The 21,179-nt window shown below is 42.2% G+C and overlaps 1 protein-coding gene across 1 annotated transcript in view; it reads left to right on the plus strand.

Annotated features, from left to right (window-relative positions):
- celsr1a (cadherin EGF LAG seven-pass G-type receptor 1a) overlaps nucleotides 1–21,179 on the plus strand; it is a 74,647-nt gene that overhangs the window by 34,719 nt on the left and 18,749 nt on the right. The window contains 6 exon segments of the mRNA XM_029462155.1: nucleotides 45–267; nucleotides 1,590–1,705; nucleotides 3,478–3,566; nucleotides 17,409–17,566; nucleotides 19,006–19,169; nucleotides 19,355–19,480. Of these exon segments, the coding sequence (XP_029318015.1) occupies nucleotides 45–267; nucleotides 1,590–1,705; nucleotides 3,478–3,566; nucleotides 17,409–17,566; nucleotides 19,006–19,169; nucleotides 19,355–19,480 (876 nt within the window).

A 21,179-nucleotide genomic window follows, 5' to 3' on the forward strand; every position in this document is an offset into this window, starting at 1 on the left:
AGCAACACACCTCAGTACATGTGTTTATACCTTTCATCTCATAGGCGAGCACTGTGAGCTGAATGCATCATCCGGCCGCTGTGAACCCGGCGTGTGTAAGAACGGCGGCGAGTGTGTCAACCGGCTTGCAGGTGGTTTCATGTGCCAGTGTCCACAAGGGGAGTTCGAGAAGCCCTACTGTGAGATGACCACCCGCAGCTTCCCTGGACAGTCCTTCATCACGTTCAGAGGCCTGCGCCAAAGGTTCCACTTCACCGTCTCCTTCACGTGAGTTTCCTCTTTTGTTATTTACAAATTAATACAAAGTGCCATCAAATCCTTCCAATTAAATGTAATTAAATGGATTACATTTAGTTCCAGATAAAGGTAACTGTTTCCCAGTATAACTGTCCCTGGCAGATTTTATTAGCCAACACTACATTTACAATGTACAAGTCTTTCCTGTTAAACTTTTTGGATAATATTTTTGTTTTCTTTGCTGCACCACACACCTTTTCACAGCACAGCAGCAGCAGTACATGTCTGTGATACTTGTGTGTGTGCAGTGTGTGTGTAGCAAACTGTAATTTGGGTTAGGTGAACTAAAGTGTGTCAACTGGGGCGTGCCGGGGCATGTACACACTTTTCCATTGTGTTCCTATTCCCTCCTCTCAATGCACACACACACACACACACACACACACACACACACACACACACACACACACATACACACACACACACACACATACACACACACACACACACACACACACACACACACACACACAATTACCCTGGCTCAGCAAGTTTGCGACACACAATAAATATTATGAAGAGGGAAACCTTCCGTTGCCGGTAATAGCTAAGATAAGTTTGATACAAGTTTGTCGACACGGTGACGGTGAGAAAGGTTTGCAGCGGGGTGAAAACAGGAAAAGCTTTGTGATGAGTTTCCCTTATCAGTGTTTGGCTACAGCCGTCCTGACTTCCTGTCCTGTCTGCCTCACTGGCATCTGCCGGCTGACTCCTCTGCCCTCACTTTACTCTCCTAGCACACACACACACACAAACAGCTACGTGAACTTTGCACCGTCGTAGAGCACACTCATGAGTAGGTATTCACCGGGTCTTACTCCCGCTCTCTCTCACGTGGATACACTCAGGCAGGGGAAATGTTTCCTCACTGCGGCACAGCGGCTTCACACATCCTGCCTTTCCTTTCCAAGTGACTTTTCCTCAAGAGCTTCTCGGCCCTTTCATCATAGAGCTATCTGCAAGGCCTTCGACCGCTCAGTGCCGGTCTGTTTGAGTTGGAAAGGTGCTTAGAAATGTGACAGGAAACATGAGCTCCACTCAACTCTTTGTGCTGGGCAAATCTGAATATCCATCGTTTGAGTTTATATCTCACTTTGGACTTTAAAATTGGATAAATGAATCTTTTATACGGCGAAAAGTAAAGCTATTCTGTCAATCTAAGACACAGAAACTTTTTAGGAAGATACTTGGTAATGTATTCCAATGTTTGGGTTGATTTTAACACTCTTTGTCATGCTGTTCTTGCATATATATGTATATATATATTTTTAAAATCCCATCTTTCTCCGCAGGTTTGCTACCAGAGAGAGGAACGCACTGCTTCTCTACAACGGCAGATTCAATGAAAAACACGACTTCATCGCTCTGGAGATCATTGGCGAGCAGATTCAGCTCACCTTCTCTGGAGGTTAGCACCCTGTGTGTGTGTGGGTGTGTGTGTGTGTGTGTGTGCGTGTGCATGTGCGTGTGGTCACCACTTAAAGTAGTAGTTGTTAATATCAGCTACATAGATTACCACAGGTGTAAGTGCGCTTTATCTGAAGTGGCTGAAGTGACAAAGAGTCGGCTAAATAACTCTTATCCACATCTTTTAACAAGAGTGTGTATTTTTGTGCATGTGTGTGTTAGTGCATGCATGTATCCAAATGTGTGTGTATGTGAGTCTCTGTGCGTTAAGGTAATAAAGAAGGGTGTGTTTTATTGTTTTGAAAGCAGCTGCTTCTTCAGAGTGGGAGCTGTCAGACTGATTAATGATGGCACAGACACGAGCAAAAACACCGACTTACACACACCACACACACACACACACACACACACACACACACACACACACACACACACACACACACACACTCACACAAAGACCACGATCAGCTGATCATTTACACGTTTTTCACAAACAATGCAAGTTTTTAAAGCATGCATGTACACATACATATGCAAATACACATGCATACTCGCACACATACAGTTCATGTGCAATCAAACCAGAGGTGGAAAAAGTACTCAAGTAAAAGTAACAATACCACAGTTTGAAATACTGTGTCATGCATTCAACATTTAACTAAAGTAAAAGTACAAAAGTATTATCAAAAGCAAGTATTCATCATGCAGAATGGCACATTTCAGATACACTTTAATGTTGCGGATTATAAAGGTAAAGGTACATTTTGTATTATTTCATATATTCTATATGTGCAAAGTAACTAGTAACTTAAGTTACCACATAAATTTAATGGAGTAAAAAGTACAATATTTGCTCCTGAAGTTTGGTTCAGTAAAAGCATAAAGTAGCAGAAAAGTACTCAAGTAAAGTTCAAGTACTCAAAATTGTACTTAGTTACTTTCCACCACTCAATCAAACACACACCCATAATAATTGTTCTAACTGGTAACTGTTGCATGTTTGGATTGTTTTCACAGTTGCTGTACTTTCCCATGGTGCGAGGAATTCAGTTCAATATGATTACGTTGGGTGAAGCCCGTTTGCGAGCCAACAAAAGTCCCGTTTCAAATCTGAAACATGACTAAAAGTCTAATGCATGACTCATCAAATTAAACCCTTAGAAATTTGATTCACGGTTAATAAGAGAAGTGGGAGGAAAGCCTTTGATGTGTTTGCAGTACTTTCTATCTATATCTAGTAAACACATGAGCGAAGTAGGACATACAATCACCGACACACACTTCGCCCTCTTTCTATTTCTCACGTGCACAGCCAGGAACTTGAGTCATCACTTATTAACCCTCACACAAACACCCTCACACATTACTTGTCAGTGTTGCCGTACTGTTTACTGATTTCCAGAGCAGTGGATTCCTGCCCAGGCGGCTCCTGCCCTCGACAAACAGAGTAAACCCTCAGTAAATCTGCTGCCATTGTGCTGTACAATGTTCCCACTGAGAGCCTGATACTACACACTAACACCGGCTTTCCCAGTTGATTTATGATTATGCTGTGTGTGTGTGTGTGTGTGTGTGTGTGTGTGTGTGTGTGTGTCAAGCGAGGCCACAGCTTTTGCCTTTAAAGGTAACTTATGTGGAATATGTTGAGTGAAGTAGTAATTCATTTAATTTCCTCCTATTCCCTCACTCAATTCCTCTCTTCTCCCCGACATCCCTTCTTCCCTCATCACTGTCCCAACTCCTTTTTCCCTCCTCTCTTCCCTCGTCCTCCAGGTGAGACAAAGACCACAGTGTCTCCCTACATCCCAGGTGGTGTCAGTGACGGCCAGTGGCACTCCGTCCAGCTCCATTACTACAACAAGGTATGGAACCCAACCGACCGCCGCTCCTCCTCCAGTAAATAAATCACTTGAAAATGTGTGAAGGGGGAAAAACAGATTCTGCTTTGGAGAGTTTGTCATATAAAAGAGATCTCGTTGGATGTTGCATTTTTCCCTTAAAACCAAGAGATCTTTGAGATCATAACCAGCCGCTGGTGAGAGTTGAGAAGGTTCAGTTGTATCGTGGGAGTGAAGTGTATGAAATGTGGCTTTCTTTGATGTTACCGAGGACGTTGACCTTGACTGCTGATTCGGGAGATTATCTTAACAGTTTGAGTAATGACGTTAACTCTGACATGGGCTCACCCCTCTGCCTCAGCCTTCGACACTGAATTATTACACAGCTTTTGTGAAAGAAGCGCAGGGGCCCGGCTTCAGCTTCACGGGTCAAAAGTTCATCAACTGCATTTTTCCACTAGACAGCTTACCGGTAGGTGGGTCAAGGACATACGGGTACTTTTGTAATGGTACGATCTCAATTGAATCTTAATCACAGACAAAAGTTGTTTTTTGTTTGTTTCATTCAAAGTCGTCGTGCAATGCGCTCCCACGATGGTCTTCTTGCGTCTTCATCTTCAAGTCCAATCTCAGACTATTATTAAGCGATTAATTTACAACATAGTGCATGTATCCACTTCAGTTGTAATATTATATTAGAGGAGCTTACTTTGCAGTCAATTGCTGGTGTTCATTTCCGACAAACTTCCAGAGCCTGCAGGCAGTTTTTAGTTTTTATAACATTTAACCAGACAGGAAACAAGATGCACCGGCCTCCTAGACATGCAGATCCTGTAGTTCTGGTTATTAACTGTGTATATCATCACATTCTGATCAGTGGTCTACTGTAATAGAAATGGCACACTGAGTGAGTTAAAGCATAACATTTATAATATAACGATTCTCTTCATTCTCGCTTGGCTAGAGATCGATTTTACCCTTTGAAGTTGAAACGCTAATTCATTTGAAGTGAAGCCAATCAATTCCAGCCTAGTGGACATGGGACACACCGTGTGCTATCCTTATTTTATACCCTTTCAAAGCTAATATGCTAACGATGGGTGCGCATGTATGCTGTGTTCTGGCAAAAGACATTGATCCCTCTTCTCATTCACACTTGGCTCTTCCTTTATGCATCCAACACTGAAAGCCGCAGCAGCACCTGTGTTTTACAACTTGTTAAAAAGTCCCTCTGTTTCTTGGTCTAACGCGAGCCTACAATGCAAACCTTCTCACGTTTCACAGCTTGTTCGCCTCTTGCTTGTGACCTGCTATATAGCCCATAGCATACTTGGTGGGGTCGTTTTTATCAAAGGGGATGAGGCTACCGTATTGTAGCGTGTTAGCCGCAGGGTCACATGTGTACCTATTGTTTAAGGCTGTCTGCCTTTATGATGCTAGAGACAATAGCTTAAACCTTGTAGTGCTTTGTTAACGTCGCTGCAAGGCCCCTAACTACCCCACATATTATTCTGTTGTCACTGAAGACTCTTTGTTTTGTTTGTGCATTGGGTTGTCTGGTATTTGTACGGACGTCTCCATGGAACAAGAGATTCATTTCCACGTCTGAACAGATTTCCTGCTGTGTTGCAGATCTGTGCACTTTACTTTTCTGATTTATTTAGCTTCACTGATCCTACAGGCTTCCTCTTGACTGCGGTTACATGCAGGTGCAAGTAGTACGCACACAAACACACATGTATTACAGCGGTATTATGAGTGTATTCTAGTGGTATTAGCGTGTAAAGCAGGGGACGTGTGTGTTCCACTAATGTCGGTCTTAATACAGACCAGTGAGTTGCAAAGCTGGTGACACATTCCGTTAAATTAGCCCAACGCTGACTGTAGCTCTGACACAGGGTCAGCTTTTCTTCATGTGTTGAATGATCAGAAGTCGGATTGATGGTAATTTAATCCCACATCAGTTGCTGGAGGGTTTAGTTGAAATGTATATGGCAGAAAGCAGTAATGTTCTCACAATAGATCCCATGTGTTGACATGTGAATGTATGGATGTGAATGAAGGCACGCTACTGTATGTGCAGAGCTAATGTTAGCTTGCTAATAGACCCAATATGACCCTTTAGATTAAAGAGGTTGATCACTTTATCAAAATGCTGTTTAGAATAGTTTCATCATCTGAAACTTCTGTTTCTCCGTTTATGCATATCTGAATAACACAAAGTAATATTATATTTTATTAGCCCCTAAAAACCTTGTTTTTTGTCAGTTATGTTACAACTTGTGAAACTTAGTAATATTGTACATTAGCTGTTGCGTGCAACCCAATCCAGGGTTGTTGGTCTCACATGAGCCCCCAGTTGTTTTTTAACGGTCCCAACGGCACACTCACACAATACACACGCTCGCACAATACACACATGCACGCAATACACACATGCACACAATACACACATGCACACAATACACACATGCACGCACATACGGTGATTTATTGGGTCAGATGATGAGGCGGTTGAAGTTGTGCAGGTTTGTATGGGTGCCCTCTTTTAAAGCCGCTGCTGTTCTCTTTATAAGAACCGAGGGTGCCTCTGCTAAAAAACAGAGGTCAAAGGTCGGGGGGAGGGTTGGCATGACAACAGACATGGACTTGCCATTGTCGCAGAGATCTAGGTCGGTTGGAAAGCTGTCAGTGCATCTGTGGGGGGGGCAGACAAATAGAAAGCTACTGTGTGTGTGTGTGTGTGTGTGTGTGTGTGTGTGTGTGTGTTGTGTGTTGTGTGTTGTGTGTGTGTGTATTTGAATGTGTGCATATGCCCGTACTGCTATTAGAGATGTTACACAATGGAAGTGGAAGAATAAAGACATTTTTGAAATTCCCTGGTACAGAGTCCCAAACACAGTGGACTGTGTCAGCAAGGAACATCTAAACAGGAAACACACACACACGCACACGCACACACACACACACACACACACACACACACACACACACACACACACACACACACAGATAAACACAGATAAAGAACATGGATGGGTGTTCATGGAGCAGCAGGAGGGTTTGTCTTGTGTTTTGATGTCTGCTGACTGCAGGAAATGTTGTTATTTAGCTGGACACTGGGCAGGATGTCAGTCGTATCATGATTATATCTGACAGGGCACCTGTGTGTTTCATCAGGATGAAATAGATGCAGAACAGAAAAGCCTGATTTATTTTATTTCCATTTAACTTTACCATGTCCACAACAATAAACTCAATCCATGACAGTTCCATTTCAGATCATAATTATTTTGTCATAGAGGTTTTGCCTTGAAAGAAAGATTTTAACTCAAAGTATAAATGTATATCGACAATGAATACACTCCCTCCACCGAGTTAGATCATGAGGTACACTTATTTTGTTAAACTTTAAATGAAACTTTTAATCACATCAAGTATTTAATTTGCAGCATTTAGTGGCTTTTGCACGTCAAACTCTCCATTTGTGGTGATTCGATGATCTAAGTATGAATACATAATGCAAACCCTTTCAAATTGGGTCAGAGTGGTGACGGATGATATGACTTTGTGGCTGCATCCCTTATGATCTATTCCAATAAGCCTGCAGTTCCAGGACGATATTATTGGTTCGTAGGATTTCAAACCGATAAACAAGAAAGAATCACACTTGCGTTCATATTTCACCGGCAATCTTTCAACAAGAATAAAGTATGAAAAAAATGATTATGAGTTAAACACCAATTAACTGTAAATCCCAGCTATGAATAAACTATAATTAAATTCCATGTGATCTATCCACAAGGTGCCAAATTCAGTGAAGCAGCGCATGACTGCAGACATGACATGCCTGTGTGTTTGCAGTGTGTTTTTAATGGCAGTTAAATGCTGCACACACACTTGATGTTAGACATGTTAATAGTGTTACACTGGCTGATATGGGCTCTGATATTTACAGCGAGGGTGTGTAGACAGCATTCTCAGACAGGCTTAGCTTGATCTTATCACCAGCGAGTACCAAAAGTTCACTCTCAGTGCCTGTGCTGTTCCTCCTTGGCTCTCACTCTGGTGCTGTTTACATGGCAGCGCTTTAATCATCAGAACATACGTGCAAAGTACTTCACAGCATAGCTTGAAGTACTTTTTGAATATACTGTGTGTGTATTTTTGCATTCCACCGCTGCTGGGCTGAAACTCAACCACTCGGCTGTATTTATAAAGCTGTTGGCTCATACGAGGTCACGTCTTGCTGCAATATTGTTCATAATTTTGCATCAGTGAAAGGATTACAGTAATTCTAGACTGCAAGGGGGATTTAAAGATAGAGACATCATATTTTAAGATGCTGTACTCAATATTTTTATTTTAACAATGGATCATGTGACTCGAATCACGCAATTTTTGTTTTGTTTTTATGGTTTGCATGCTGTTTTAGTTCACTATCATCGCTCTCATCATTATCATTTTTAGCAAAAAAAGCTCTGCACAGAACAGCCGACAGACAAAGTTAGCAGCTAAAGGACCGGATATTGTCTTCAGGAGTGGGTGGAGATCCGAAACAGAGAGCAAATATGCATCCACGACATAAACACAACTCCAAATGAAAGCGAATGTGTCAAAATGTTGTAGATTCTGCATGAATATCAATGTTACAAGTCGTCACGAGGGGAATTGCTCTGAAGAGTTATCTCGATCTGTGCTATGAAATAAACAGCTTCTCTGTGTTCTCTCTCTGCCTCTTTGTTGATGTTTTAGGGCTTATTGTGTTTCCAGTTGATGTGCAGTCGAACACACACACACACACACACACACACACACACACACACACACACACACACACACACACACACACACACTCTTCCACACATGCAGTGGATAATTGCTCTTGAAATATATACACTGCCTTTAAGTGGTTTTGCCATCCATCTACTTGTGTTGCAGTTTTATTGCTGATAGTTGAAGCCTGTTGTGGATTTCCAGGGTGGCCGTAAAGACTCAAAAGGACAGACACATGCCTTATTAGGTGTGTGACTGTGTCATGGTGACACACACACTCTCACACACTTCATCAGCATAGGGATGAGGGACTGTGACATCATGTGTTTGAGCACAGATGTGGGGTGTTTGTGTTTTTTCTTTTTTAAAGGTTAACTAGTTATTCTTTGAGGTGAAGCCCCAGACTCCACATTCCCCGGCAGGGTGTGTTTTTGGAGGAAGGAGCCATGTTATTCTTTGTTCTTCTTGACGCAGGTTTCCCCAGACCTCAAACTGTTAAGGTCACACAGAAACACATACAGTTACATGTTGTGTCAATGTAGTTTAACTACATATGTTGACATGTGGCGTTCACATGCATGTTCCTTATCTTTTCCCAGCTGTAAATTCCACCTGCTCTTCCCATAGCATAGTATTTTACAGCCTGATATAAATCTGCTGGAGACATCTTTGTCCGAAGGCGGCGGTGCATGAGCTGTGGCCTATTGTGTAAGGTGGTAGGAGAGGTGTATTTGAAGTGGGCAGGAAGGAATTATGGTTTATGGATGTTGTTACTGTTGGCAAATTGGCTGGTAGCAAATCCAACCACAGACACTTCAGCCCGCGTGCCTCTGTCTGTACATACACATACAGTACATGCACACTGTATCAGTCTTAAAGGGATAGTTCAGATTGTTTGAAGTGGGGTTGTATGAGGTACTTATGCATAGTCAGTGTATTACCTACAGGAGATGGAAGTTAAGAGATGTCCTGCTGTGGACAGGGGCAGCAGCCTAATGTAAGAGAAAGGCCCATCTGCAAACATCAATGTCAGTTTAAATGTACGCTATATTTAGAATATTTTTACCACTTTACCTTCCTGTCACACAGCCCTTCCCGCATCGAGTCATCTCCCATCTGAGCTCCACAAAAGCCACCAGACTCCATTGAAAAAAACAGTAATTTTGTCTCGCAGAAGTCGATTGGTTACTTTGTGTTATTTTGTGATTTTGGTCTTTCTGCTGCTGTGCTGTACATTGATGGGTGTTTGAACTGGAGAAAAACACTTTAACATGCATATACATAACAACATAAATACGCACAATCATCCAACACACACACACACACACATATAGTGACGTGGCTTGATTGTGGGCTGAAGGTCTAATGCGGTGTGTCTCTCTCTTACGGTGTCTCTCTCCCAGGAAGGGGGGAGTCTGATGGACTCCAGTGGGGCTCTGCGGCTACCGCTCTATACTGCCTGGCTGGAGCTCAATCAGAAGGAGGTAACCTCTGACCTCTAGCCTAGTCCCCACTGGTGCTTTCTTCCCCCGGGGTCTCATGTAGTCGCTCTGCTTCTAGTACTGTACAGTCTACTGGACTAACTCTTGTACATGCTTAGCTCAGGTATACAGAGGTAACATGGCCTCTAACACTAGGGTGTAACTCATTTAGTCTGACTACTGTCTGGTCTGCACTATAGAAAGGGCTGTAGAAGATGTTGGTGTGGTTTTCTGCTTTAGTTTGACCGTAGATGGTGTATGGACTTAGTTCCCATGTGACTTTCTTCTATCTCTCCTGTTTTCGACTTCTTGGTAAAGTCATTAAGAAAACAGGGTCAAAACATTGCTCTGTAGCGCTGCTACTGGTCAACAACGCCACTAGTTACCTATAAAAAATGTGCAAAACAATCTTTTTCTGCTTCAGCCTGGTGTTGCATGTTGTTGCTCTCACTCTTCTGTTAAATTAAATGTCTAATGTTTCTCTAGAGGAGTCAGAGGTCAGGGTCTGGCCCCACTTTGTGACATCAGTATTGCGGTCTCTCTGCCTTTCCCTGTTTCTCTACCTACTGGACACATTACACATATCTAAAAATACACCAGTGCTGTATTACAGCAGAAATGACACAGTAACTTCTTCATCTTTCAGCTCTCGTTGACTTCCTCCATTGAGGTTTGTTCAGGTGAGCTAAACATGTCTGAGCCTTGGCAGTTGACAGGCTGGCAGGCAGGTAGGGCAGAGACCCGGTGAGCAGTGAATGTGTTTTCCTTGGCAGCGGTGCAGCGGCTTGAAGCTCCGAGTCTGTCAGGGAGGATTAACAACGCTCAGAAATCGTCAGTGATGGCACTTGTAATGAACACGGACAGCAAGTTTTTCTGGGCTCACAGGCTTCTTGTTTAGGTTGTAACTCAGTTCAAGGGATTTAATTTGAGATTGTATCCTTAATCTTCTCTTGTGTTACACTAAGATCCCTAATGTGTCTCAGTGCTTGGTATTAATTGGAGAATTAATCTAATAATGCAGTGAGATATCAGTCCAAATGGTTTTAGGCTGTGTGTGTGTGTGTGTGTGTGTGTGTGTGTGTGTGTGTGTGTCTGTGTGTGTGTGTGTGTGTGTGTCTGTGTGTCTGTGTGTGTGTGTGTGTGTGTGTGTGTGTGTGTGTCTGTGTGTGTGTGTGTGTGTGTGTGTGTGTGTGTGTGTGTGTGTGTGTGTGTGTGGTTAAAATGTAAAACAATTTACTCTAATGCAGAAAATATTAATAGTACACATATTATATTATTTAAGAATAAAGTTATTTAATTCTGTAAATGTGTCTGCACTAAAAGTTGATGTGCAGAGCAGCCATCTTGGATTTTGAGGTCGGGTTTGCACCACGTGCCAGTACGAATGGAACGCATCCTTATTTCATAATACATTTTTGAACAGTATTGTGGCTAAAATGTAGCTACACCTAGCAAGCTAACAGCAGCTAGCGCTCAGGGACTGAGCTAATTAGCTAGTTAGCCTTGAGATACAGGTATCTGATTCTGAAGCCATTTATAAAGACGCAGATATTACTTTAAACACACACGTCGGTGTGTTTGTGTGGATGAGTGAGTTCCCGGTCAGGAGCAGCAGATGTGTAGGCTACAGTACTGTGTCATTGAGGAATGAAGATCAATCTGTCACTACAGAACGCCTTCATACATGACTAGCTAACCCACTACATCTCTCTCTCTCTCTCTCTCTCTCTCTCTCTCTCTCTCTCTCTCTCTCTCTCTCTCTCTCTCTCTCTCTCTCTCTCTCTCTCTGTCTCATGTCTATCTGTTTCTCTTCACCTTCTCTCACATTTACATTCCTTTCTCGTTCTCCTGTGATGTGAGGAGTGTGTGTGTGTCACTGAAAGCAGCAAATTTCACACACTTCACCTAGCATGACCTAAACCTCTTATTAACGTTGAGAGAGACAGACAGTGGAATTTGGGGGGGAAGAAAAAAGGAGAGATAAAAATGAAGTGAGAGAAGACGTCCATATAGTTTAGAACCACATCCTCCTGGCACTAATGCACCTTCCTCCTCCTCCTCCCCCTCCTCCTCCCTGTCGCTCTGTCTCCTCATCTTATCTCTTTCCACTAATGTTTATCTCTTATCTCTTATATTATCCCTATCAAGTTCAGTTTTATTGTGCCACTGCTTTTACTGCTACACATTAGCATCACTCATAGGGAGCTTTAATTGCTTTATGCTGTGCTCTGTACGAGGCTGTTTAGATAATGGTTAGATGGTCCCTGTGCGGCGGTTGCTGCCTCAGAGATCAGATGTAGATACTTGTTTGGCATTTCAAATTTGTAGGAATTAAAGTACCTTTCTTTTTTTCCAGGCATATTTTACTGCAACAGAAGACTGTAACATCCATAATTCATATGAACTTTTAAAAACGGCTTTTTGCTTGCTATATTAAAGATAGTTTGACAAAGAAAAAACGTTCAGTTCTTTTCTGGCCAAGAATTAAATAGGAGATTACTTTCCCAGTACAATTGTACTGCATGATATGAGCTTTGACATTTAAATGTTGGTGCAACATAGTATCGACAAAAACGTCCAAATTCACACTGCCCTCATTATGTCACAAGTTAGAAAGTGGTAACACAATGGCATCCTGTTTAATTACCAGATAAATTGTGATTTAACATGCAAAACTGCCTCAAATCATCAAACTAGATCTAAAAAAAGGAAAAGGGGAAAAAAGCAAAGTGCAATATGCTTTAACAAGTGGATGAAAACATTGAATCAGGAGATAACCCCGTTGATGTCAGCGTACAGGCAGTTGGCCATGTTTGTCGAGTTGTAAAAGAGAATTTTCTCAAGCCGTTCCAAAAAGGATACGGTTACCTTTACTTCACTTTTCGTGTCGTCCGCACATTTGTTTTGCTGCTTGAAAGCTACAAGCCAACAATGTCCGCTGCCCATCTGTTACACTGATGGATAGAAGTGTGAAGAGACGATGAAGACAGCGGTAACATATAGGCTTGAACATGAGACATCGTAGCCTAGTGTAGAGCCTCTGGGAACTGTGTGTGTGTGAGTGTGCGTGTGTGTGAGTGTGCAAAGTTGATTTTTGGCCCTGTCATGCACAGGCTAGTGTGTCCCATCATCCCTCTGGCAGCAACAGACTCTGTCATGTCCACATTATCTCACCTGCCTTCTGGCTATGTAAACCTAGATGTGTGAATTATGCAAACAAACAAACAAACAAACACACACAAACTTACACACACTTCTAAGAGAGATAGGGGTTTGGTTCAATGCCCATCTTTATTTTGACTCCAGTTAATGTTGCTGCACTAAAAGAGATCTTGGATATAGGAGATGGATATATTCTGGTGTGGTGTTACCTCATGTCAGAGGAACACAGCACACACACCTTCAAGCATCAGGAGATCACATGTTCAAATATCCATCAAGTGTGATTTTCTTCAGAGTCAGAGAAACAATGGCATTTCCTCAGGCCAGCCCAAATAAAATAAAAGACTGTTTGCTTTTTCCTTTTATAATCAAAATGAACCGTGTGGCCACCTGCAGCCCCGCTAGCCACTTCCTGCCTCGCACCCACACACACACATATTTCCTGTCATTAGTTGCTCGCTTTGACAGTTTTTTACGATGTTTTCTGTCTAAACTGTCGAACTGTGTTTTGCTTGTAACTCAATGATCCCGGCCGCAGGGCTGGCTGAGTTATCATGTCGGCTTTGACAGGCAGCCCGATGTTAATAGAGACGTCAGTACGGTGGTGGTGGGAGGGAGAGGGTGTGTGTGGATGTCCTGTGTCTGTGTGTAGGCGGGATATTGTTGTGGTGTTTTAATTGCATGTGGCAGTGTTTGGGACGTTTGGGCGTATGTTGCAGTTTTTGTTCTGTGTGTGTGTGAGTGTGTGTGTGTGCATGTGTGTGTGTGCGTGCCCCTCCGTCCGCTCGTGTCCTCTGCCCTCCTTGTCTTTGTGGCCTGCTGTGCGGATCAAGTGTGTTACCATGGCTGCAGCAAGCCTATCGCCCCTGGAGACGACACGTTAGAGAGAGAGGGGATCTTCAACAGAGTCGGGCAGAGGGTAAATGAGAGGCTCTCATGGGGCCCCTCAAAGACTGGGCCAAGTGCAGCAAGGGTCAGAAAGAAGCCTGAAACCATATACAGTTGTAGCGGCCGTGGTTACTCAGCGAACAGACGCACTCAGCCAACTAAACGCCAACGTTCAATTAACACATGGCATCCAGTGCAGAGATTTAAGAGTCTTTTAAAAGGGAATTCATAAAGACTTTAAGCAAAAATCATGGAAATACACCAAGCAGATGGAAAAGCATTTGTGTGAAATGATGTACATTTATAATTTTAAGTATCCAATATTATTCTAATAATATGGCCAAATCTCTATTTTACTATTCCCACATGTTTGGAATAAAATGACCTACATGGGCTTTCTGAATTGGTATAAAAAAGAATATATTTTATAATTTATTCCTAAAATAATTGTATTTGTTGAAGCTCCATTAAAGGTGTAGTATTGCACTTTAATAAAGATACAGAGGATAACGCTTTTAAAAAGAAAAGAGTGAAGAGCTCTCATGTGTAAAGTGTGTGGAGTTAAGTGCTTACTAAATGTTTTGTAGACATTGGTTACACTATCACGTGTACTCCATATGAGCCTGGAGTTATGAACTAGCTCCTTTATTCACTACATATTACATACACATTACACCATAACACATGCAGCACTTACACAGTGTGTACCTAAGTGTACGTCTGAGTTATCAACACATGTAGCAGCTGCACCCCCGCGAGGTTTGTGTTGCAGGTCCATAATGTACGATATCTGGGTATCTGTCGTTTTGCTTCCTGTCTTTATCTCATCTCTTCCTCGCTCGACTGAACTCAAAAGAGAGGATAAGATTTGAATCAGTCTCCAGGTTCGTCTGTCAGAAGAGTCACAGACTGAAGGATTCCCTTTATCACACAAATTACCTTTTGTTGCCCTTGAAAAGGTTTTATACGGTTATTGTACTTTCCCTCTCATTTTCATTCCCCCACTGGTTTGAAAAGTAATTTGAGTTGTTGTTCGACCCACATTTGTCAATTTGTTTTAAATTGTTTGACATTTTGGAAAATATATTTATCAATATTTGACGCACAGACGTGAGATTGATATCCATTTCATCATCTCCCTTTTGGAAAGAAAGCCAGCGCTGTTGAGCATCTTTGAACACTTTGGTTATTTGTATTCAGGCACGTATTGTTCTGCTGGCTGCAGGGTGCCAGACTTTCTTACAGCTGCAGGCTGAAGCTGCTTTCTGAACAAAAGCAGATCTTTCTCAGTTTTTCCCCTCACTGGAGCAAGTCCCTTGATCACAGGCTTTTCTGATTTGAATTATACGACTTCCGCCAACTGTTGGAGACAAAAACAAGTTTCCTTATTCACACATGGGCCGCCTGCAACGCCGGATTCCTTTAGTCATTAAGTTGATGTCAGGAGGGTTAGGGTTAACACAAGTAGGCACCTGTAGATACACAGAGGGGCGGCAGGATAGAGGTGTGTTTTCCTACTCTCATGATTGCTATACATGCCCCACATACAAGGTGATTATAGGTTACTGACACAGGGAGAAGCATGTGACAGCATCAACTCAGTATATTTGAATACCATTTTTAACAGTTTGATATTGAAAACAGTAATAATAAAGTGACATTAAAGCAATTCTTAAATGACTTAAAAATGTATCCGCAACTACTTTAATAATTGATTTAACCAGCTTCTCAATTGTGAAATCTGCTTTTCTTGGTCTTATATTATAGTAAATAAAAATAAGTTTGATGATGATAATGTCGAAATTGTGATGGTATTTATTTCTGTTTTCCACAGTTTTATAGACTAAACAATTAATTAATTAATAATAATAAAACATTAATTAAATAAAAATACTGAATAGTTGGAGTAATTTACTTTAGTGTGTTGTGAATTAAAAAAATTGAATAATGTAATAGAAATGTAAAACAAAAGCAAAATAATGATTTTTTGATGTTGATGTTTGCATCTTGGATTGCATCAAAGTTAATGTACATTAATTGTAAGTATCATACACTACACTTCTAAGTTCTAAGTTGCCACGCTATCTACTGTCACACGTCCCCATCAAAGGGATCACATGCTCCCACAGCTGAGTGATGAATAAGATAGATTAGAAGTGAGAGAGAAAGAAGAAAGCAGCGCTGGCGTCAGAGCTGGCGTGTTGTTCAGTTGGACTTCCTGTTCGTCTTTATGGAAAGTGTGAAAGTGTTCTCGGTGGAATCCGTGGAAACAGGGCATGTTGAAGGGCGGGGCGGCATTAAACTCCCTGTGGGTTGGAAAATATGCCCGGACTGGAGCCCACCTGAGCCAGAATAGAAGACACTGCCCCCCTCTGTTGCTCATTTCTTACCCGTCTGCCAGTTTCTCTTTGTCTTTCTCCTCTGGGCTCTTATTTCTGGTCAGTGAACTTCCCTATGTTTGTGCGTCGCTCTTTCTTTTCTATTTTTCGCTTTCTTTTTTTCCCTCTTCCTTTGTTTGCAGAGCCCCACCAGTATCTCATTACTCTAATCCTATTTATGAAGCAGAACACATGGACACACATTGTCCTTCTATGCATGCCTCACCTTTTTCCTTCTCCATCTTTTCCGTTTCTTTTCCGTTTCTCAAACTCATATGAGGGAAGAGAAGAGCTGCTGTAAAGAAGTAAATGATTTCATTTAGTCACATTGAGCTGTTTACTGTAGATGCGCCAACTTAGTGGTTTTAAAGTCTTGTACTCGCTCAAACTGTCAAACCTCTAAACAGCCTCGTGTAAACACTGCCCTGGGATCTGTAGTCTCATTGTTGTGTGTTGTTGTAGTCATGTTATATCTATTGTAAGGCACTTTGCCATATCAACTTTATTAATCTAAAGAATGAAAGTTTATTTTCTGATAATGGCTCATATTTTTAGCAACATCCTGTCTTCTACTTCAGGCTTATGACTAAGAGGTGTTGTTTAATTGGTGGAAACAAATTCCTTCTGCTTCCTGTTCCAATCCCACTATTGTTGAGTGAAACGCTCCATTGAACTTCGGTCTCAGGTTAGATATTAGAGAAACTAAAGCGATTTGCTGGCCCGGTTTTCTAAGCTGATCCACATTTTCTCAGATCAGCATTTGTCGGCCGCGGGCCTTGATGGAGGAATTAGCCTACTTTGTATTTATTATGTGCAAGCTAATGCACAATGGGCTGTTTGTCGTCATAAGCCAAGAGAGGCCTGTGAACTTCTACTCCAAGTCGGCTAAAGTCAGATAGACATTGTTTGTGTAGCTCTGACCTGCACGGATCGAACTCCAAAGCTCAGCCAAGTTTTTCACATTGAATAAAAAGAAAGAAAGAAAGTATTAAAGTTTTTTCTTCATGAGTCAGTTGAGATTTACCAGTACAATACAATCCCTTTTCAACTATTCATCACTTTACTTTACAGTGTGGTGTTCAGGTGTTATAGTTCAAAGTATCCCCGGACAACAGCAGAAGTAAAAGTGTATCCTCAGATAACTGTAGATGATGTAATCTTTCTTTTGTTTTATTTCTCAGCCGAACATTGGGCGTCTGGGCATCCCTCATGGACCCTCTGGAGAAAAGGTGGCTGTTGTCGCCGTGGACGACTGTGACATCTCCATGGCCATTCGCTTCGGAAAGCAGATCGGCAACTACTCCTGCGCCGCCCAAGGAACCCAGACCGGCCAGAAGAAGTAAGCTGCAGTCTTTCTTTCTCCACCTTTTCATGCACATTTTCAATTACGTCATCCTGTTGCACCCTCTTCTTCTGCGAGGTGTTCCGACTGGACAAATGGCGCCAGCACCTCCCTGCTCATCTCAGCAGATACAACTCCTAATAATCATAACGCTGGTGCAGGGAAACATCTTTCTTTAGCTGCTTTTCTCAAAATGCAGTTAACATTTGCGATACATTTCGATGGAAACCTGGCTTTTGTCTTTACACTCATTACCTCCAACCCATCGCATGCACACTCGACACACAAACTAGTCCGACCAACAGGTAAACATGTTGTACTTTGGGACATCAAATTGCCTTCATTACAACAGATTACACGATTGTCCTTCTACCACCTTCTCCTCCTTTTGCCTTTTAATCTGACTTCATCCTCGTTGCCTCTGCTGTCATACACGTCCTCAGACACTTAAAGCTCACCTCAACACAGGCTTAATCCGACTTACTGTGCACCACACACTAATGATTTTTTATGTTTATCGCGTGAGACTTTTTTTAATGAGTCTTATGGAGAAGTAGCATGCTGAGACACATTTAGTTTGCAGAGGGTGGGGAGCTTCTAAAACGAGTTAATGAGGTTACATTCCTCCGGAAACTTGTTGCACAGGTCACAGTAGCTGAGAGGCGTTTAGAGGATTCTTTAACTGGAATATACACATATATATTACTCTGGTTTATAATGTGGTGCAAACAAACACCTGGAGTGTTGCTGTGGAGAATGTTCCCTGTGTGTTTGAGGCACAGAGCGGGAAACTACGCGGCTTTCAGTTTCAGCTTTCTTTAACCGTAATTAGCAACATTTCAATCAACACTTAAATGGGTGCAGCATTCGATGCCACAGATCTTTTATTGTAGGTTTCAGGAGTATTTACAATATATGAACTCGACCAGTACTGTTGCCGCTGACACAGAAACATTAACTTAGCTTCAGAGTCCAGAACATCTTTCCTAATGGTGTGAAATCTATACTCAAAGACTCACACGTCATAGCCACATGTTCACATGCTTTGCATTAAATGAAGTCCCTACCAGCCCTTTGGTGTTGGATGTTGAGCGTTTCAGAGGCTCGAGGTGTAAGCAGCTTGCTACATGACCTGCTGGACTCGGTCAGCGTGTCGGTGGCAGTTAGCCTTGTGACAGCTCAAAACATTGGAAACTTATTTCAGAAATGTCAATTACGTCTTAACTCAGTCGCCCTGTCTGGTGTAAAGTCGTGGCATCGGCAGTTCACAAGCACAAAGGAATGAAAGTGAACTTCATATTCCTTATTTATGATACATATTAGTAGCACTGTTCTGTATTATCTATTCACTAAGAGTCAAAATATGTGTTTATTACTGTAAAGATGAATCAGTGAGTGTCCACACCTGACTGATCTGATCCATTTTCTGTCTGCAGGTCACTGGACTTGACAGGACCGCTGTTGCTGGGCGGAGTTCCCAACCTACCCGAAGACTTCCCGGTCAGGAACAGAGACTTTGTGGGCTGCATGCAAAACCTCCGCATCGACACTAAACCCATCGACTTGGCCAGCTACATCGCTAACAACGGCACGACAGCAGGTTAGTAAACTAAAGTCGTGCTCGACATCACTGTAGTAATACTGAGTCGTGAGACATTCTGCATGCTGATAAAGTTATTATATTTAAAGATGAATGTTTCTGCACTCCTGCAGGCCATAAACAGAAACACACATTATACACACAGATGTTGATCACGGTTTTTCTTTTATGTGTTTGATGTCAAGGTTGTCCAGCTAAGAAAAACTTTTGCGTGAACAACGTGTGTCAGAACGGAGGAGTGTGTGTCAACAAGTGGAACAGCTACAGCTGCGACTGCCCCATCGGCTACGGAGGCAAGAATTGTGAACAAGGTGAGAAGAAGAATTATCTCTCAAGATAGAGTCAACAAGGGGGTCTGTATTTACATGTGTGTGTTTACCTACAGTAAGTGCACAGTGTGTGTCTCGTGGACCTCCAGGTAATAGTGTGCGTGTGTGTGTGAGATCAAAAGGGATAAGGAGCGCCTCCTGTGAATCAGTCTGACTCATGCAGCAGACACAATGGATTCACAGTCTCTGCTCGCTACTGTACACGCAGTACAGATGGCCTCAGGTCTGAGTTAAAGGACGAGAACTAACTGACTTACTTATCATAACCTATTACACACACACACACACACACACACACACACACACACACACACACACACACACACACAAACACACTGGCCCCATGGTTGTCTTCCATGTGTCTCTGTTGCCACCTCTTGTTACTGTTGTGCAGACTTATATACAGTATTTATACGTATAGACAGATAGTGAGGGGTTTTACATTTGTAAGGAAGAATAAAAGCATCCCAGCTCTCCAGTGTTGTTATTTACACTCCATATCTCATGTTCTTCTATAGTAAGGAGAGACCTTTGATTTCCTCCTTCGGGGCGAACTTCCAAACAATGTGTGAAGGTGTGAATACCTCTCCTTGCCACCTCGTCTATGAGCTAGCCGCCTAGCCAGTATCCAGTATCTGAACTGGGCCGGGATCACAGCGAGCTGAGAAGAGGTTTTGGCTACTCTGTCGCTTGTTGACACATTTGGTTTGAGGCTTCGCACACATATCTGCCACAAGAGAAACAAGAGATTTGTTATCGTGGATTTTACGCTGCCAAAATCATCCAGACTGGACAGACATGAAAAGACTGAATTCCAGTGGAAGTCACCACCTTTTCTTCTAATTCTATCAGCTCACATTTCAATTGTTCGGAACATTTTTTTAAAAGACAAGGAGTGAGTTCTGTCACGCTAAGTTAAAGTAGATTACACTCGGGCTGAATACCCTATACTGCAAAACACTTGCTGTAAAGCTGTTGCCGTTATAAAGGATTTGTTTGTCCTCAACATACTACACTAAAATGTTAAGGTTGTCCAGGTCAGACATGATGAGTCTCAGTTGGGATTGTACTTGGCTGCAGACTTGTTCATGCCTGGTTATGTTAAAGTCGTCAGATCTGGTCAAAGCTCTCCCGTTCGCAAATTGTAGATTTTACAGAACCGCGTGAACCTCACGTTGATCCAGCAGAATCTATGGAATGAGATTAGCACCGCTTTCCAGATTTTTGCTCAATCTCTTAGTGAAACAGAGATGGTAAACCTGATAAATATTACCTGCATTAACAGCAGAATGTTAGCATTTTCACTGTGAGCATGTTAGCATACTAACATGCTAACGTGCTCACATTTAGCTGAAAGCACTTTTAAGAACATCCTCACTGATCCGCTTTGATGGCTGTAGAATCTTTCTGTCTTATTATTTACAGCTTGATAAAGTAATGAAGGAGTGGCTGATACTTTTCTTACTTCATGTGTGACTAAGCTTTGGTAAAGTAGTCCGACTAAAGCCAATGTGGCGAAATGTTACCAGTAACAAATCTGTGCTTTGTCTCATAATTACAGCTTGCGTATGTGTGCATTTGTGAACGCTTCTGTTGAAATATGTGCCCTGGGGAACTGAGAACATACAGGGTTTATGTAGGAGATTATACAGAAGGAAACCATTTGTATGTTGTGCTGAAA

The sequence above is a fragment of the Cottoperca gobio genome, chromosome 23, assembly GCF_900634415.1.
Source record: "Cottoperca gobio chromosome 23, fCotGob3.1, whole genome shotgun sequence".
NCBI classification, from domain to species: domain Eukaryota; kingdom Metazoa; phylum Chordata; class Actinopteri; order Perciformes; family Bovichtidae; genus Cottoperca; species Cottoperca gobio.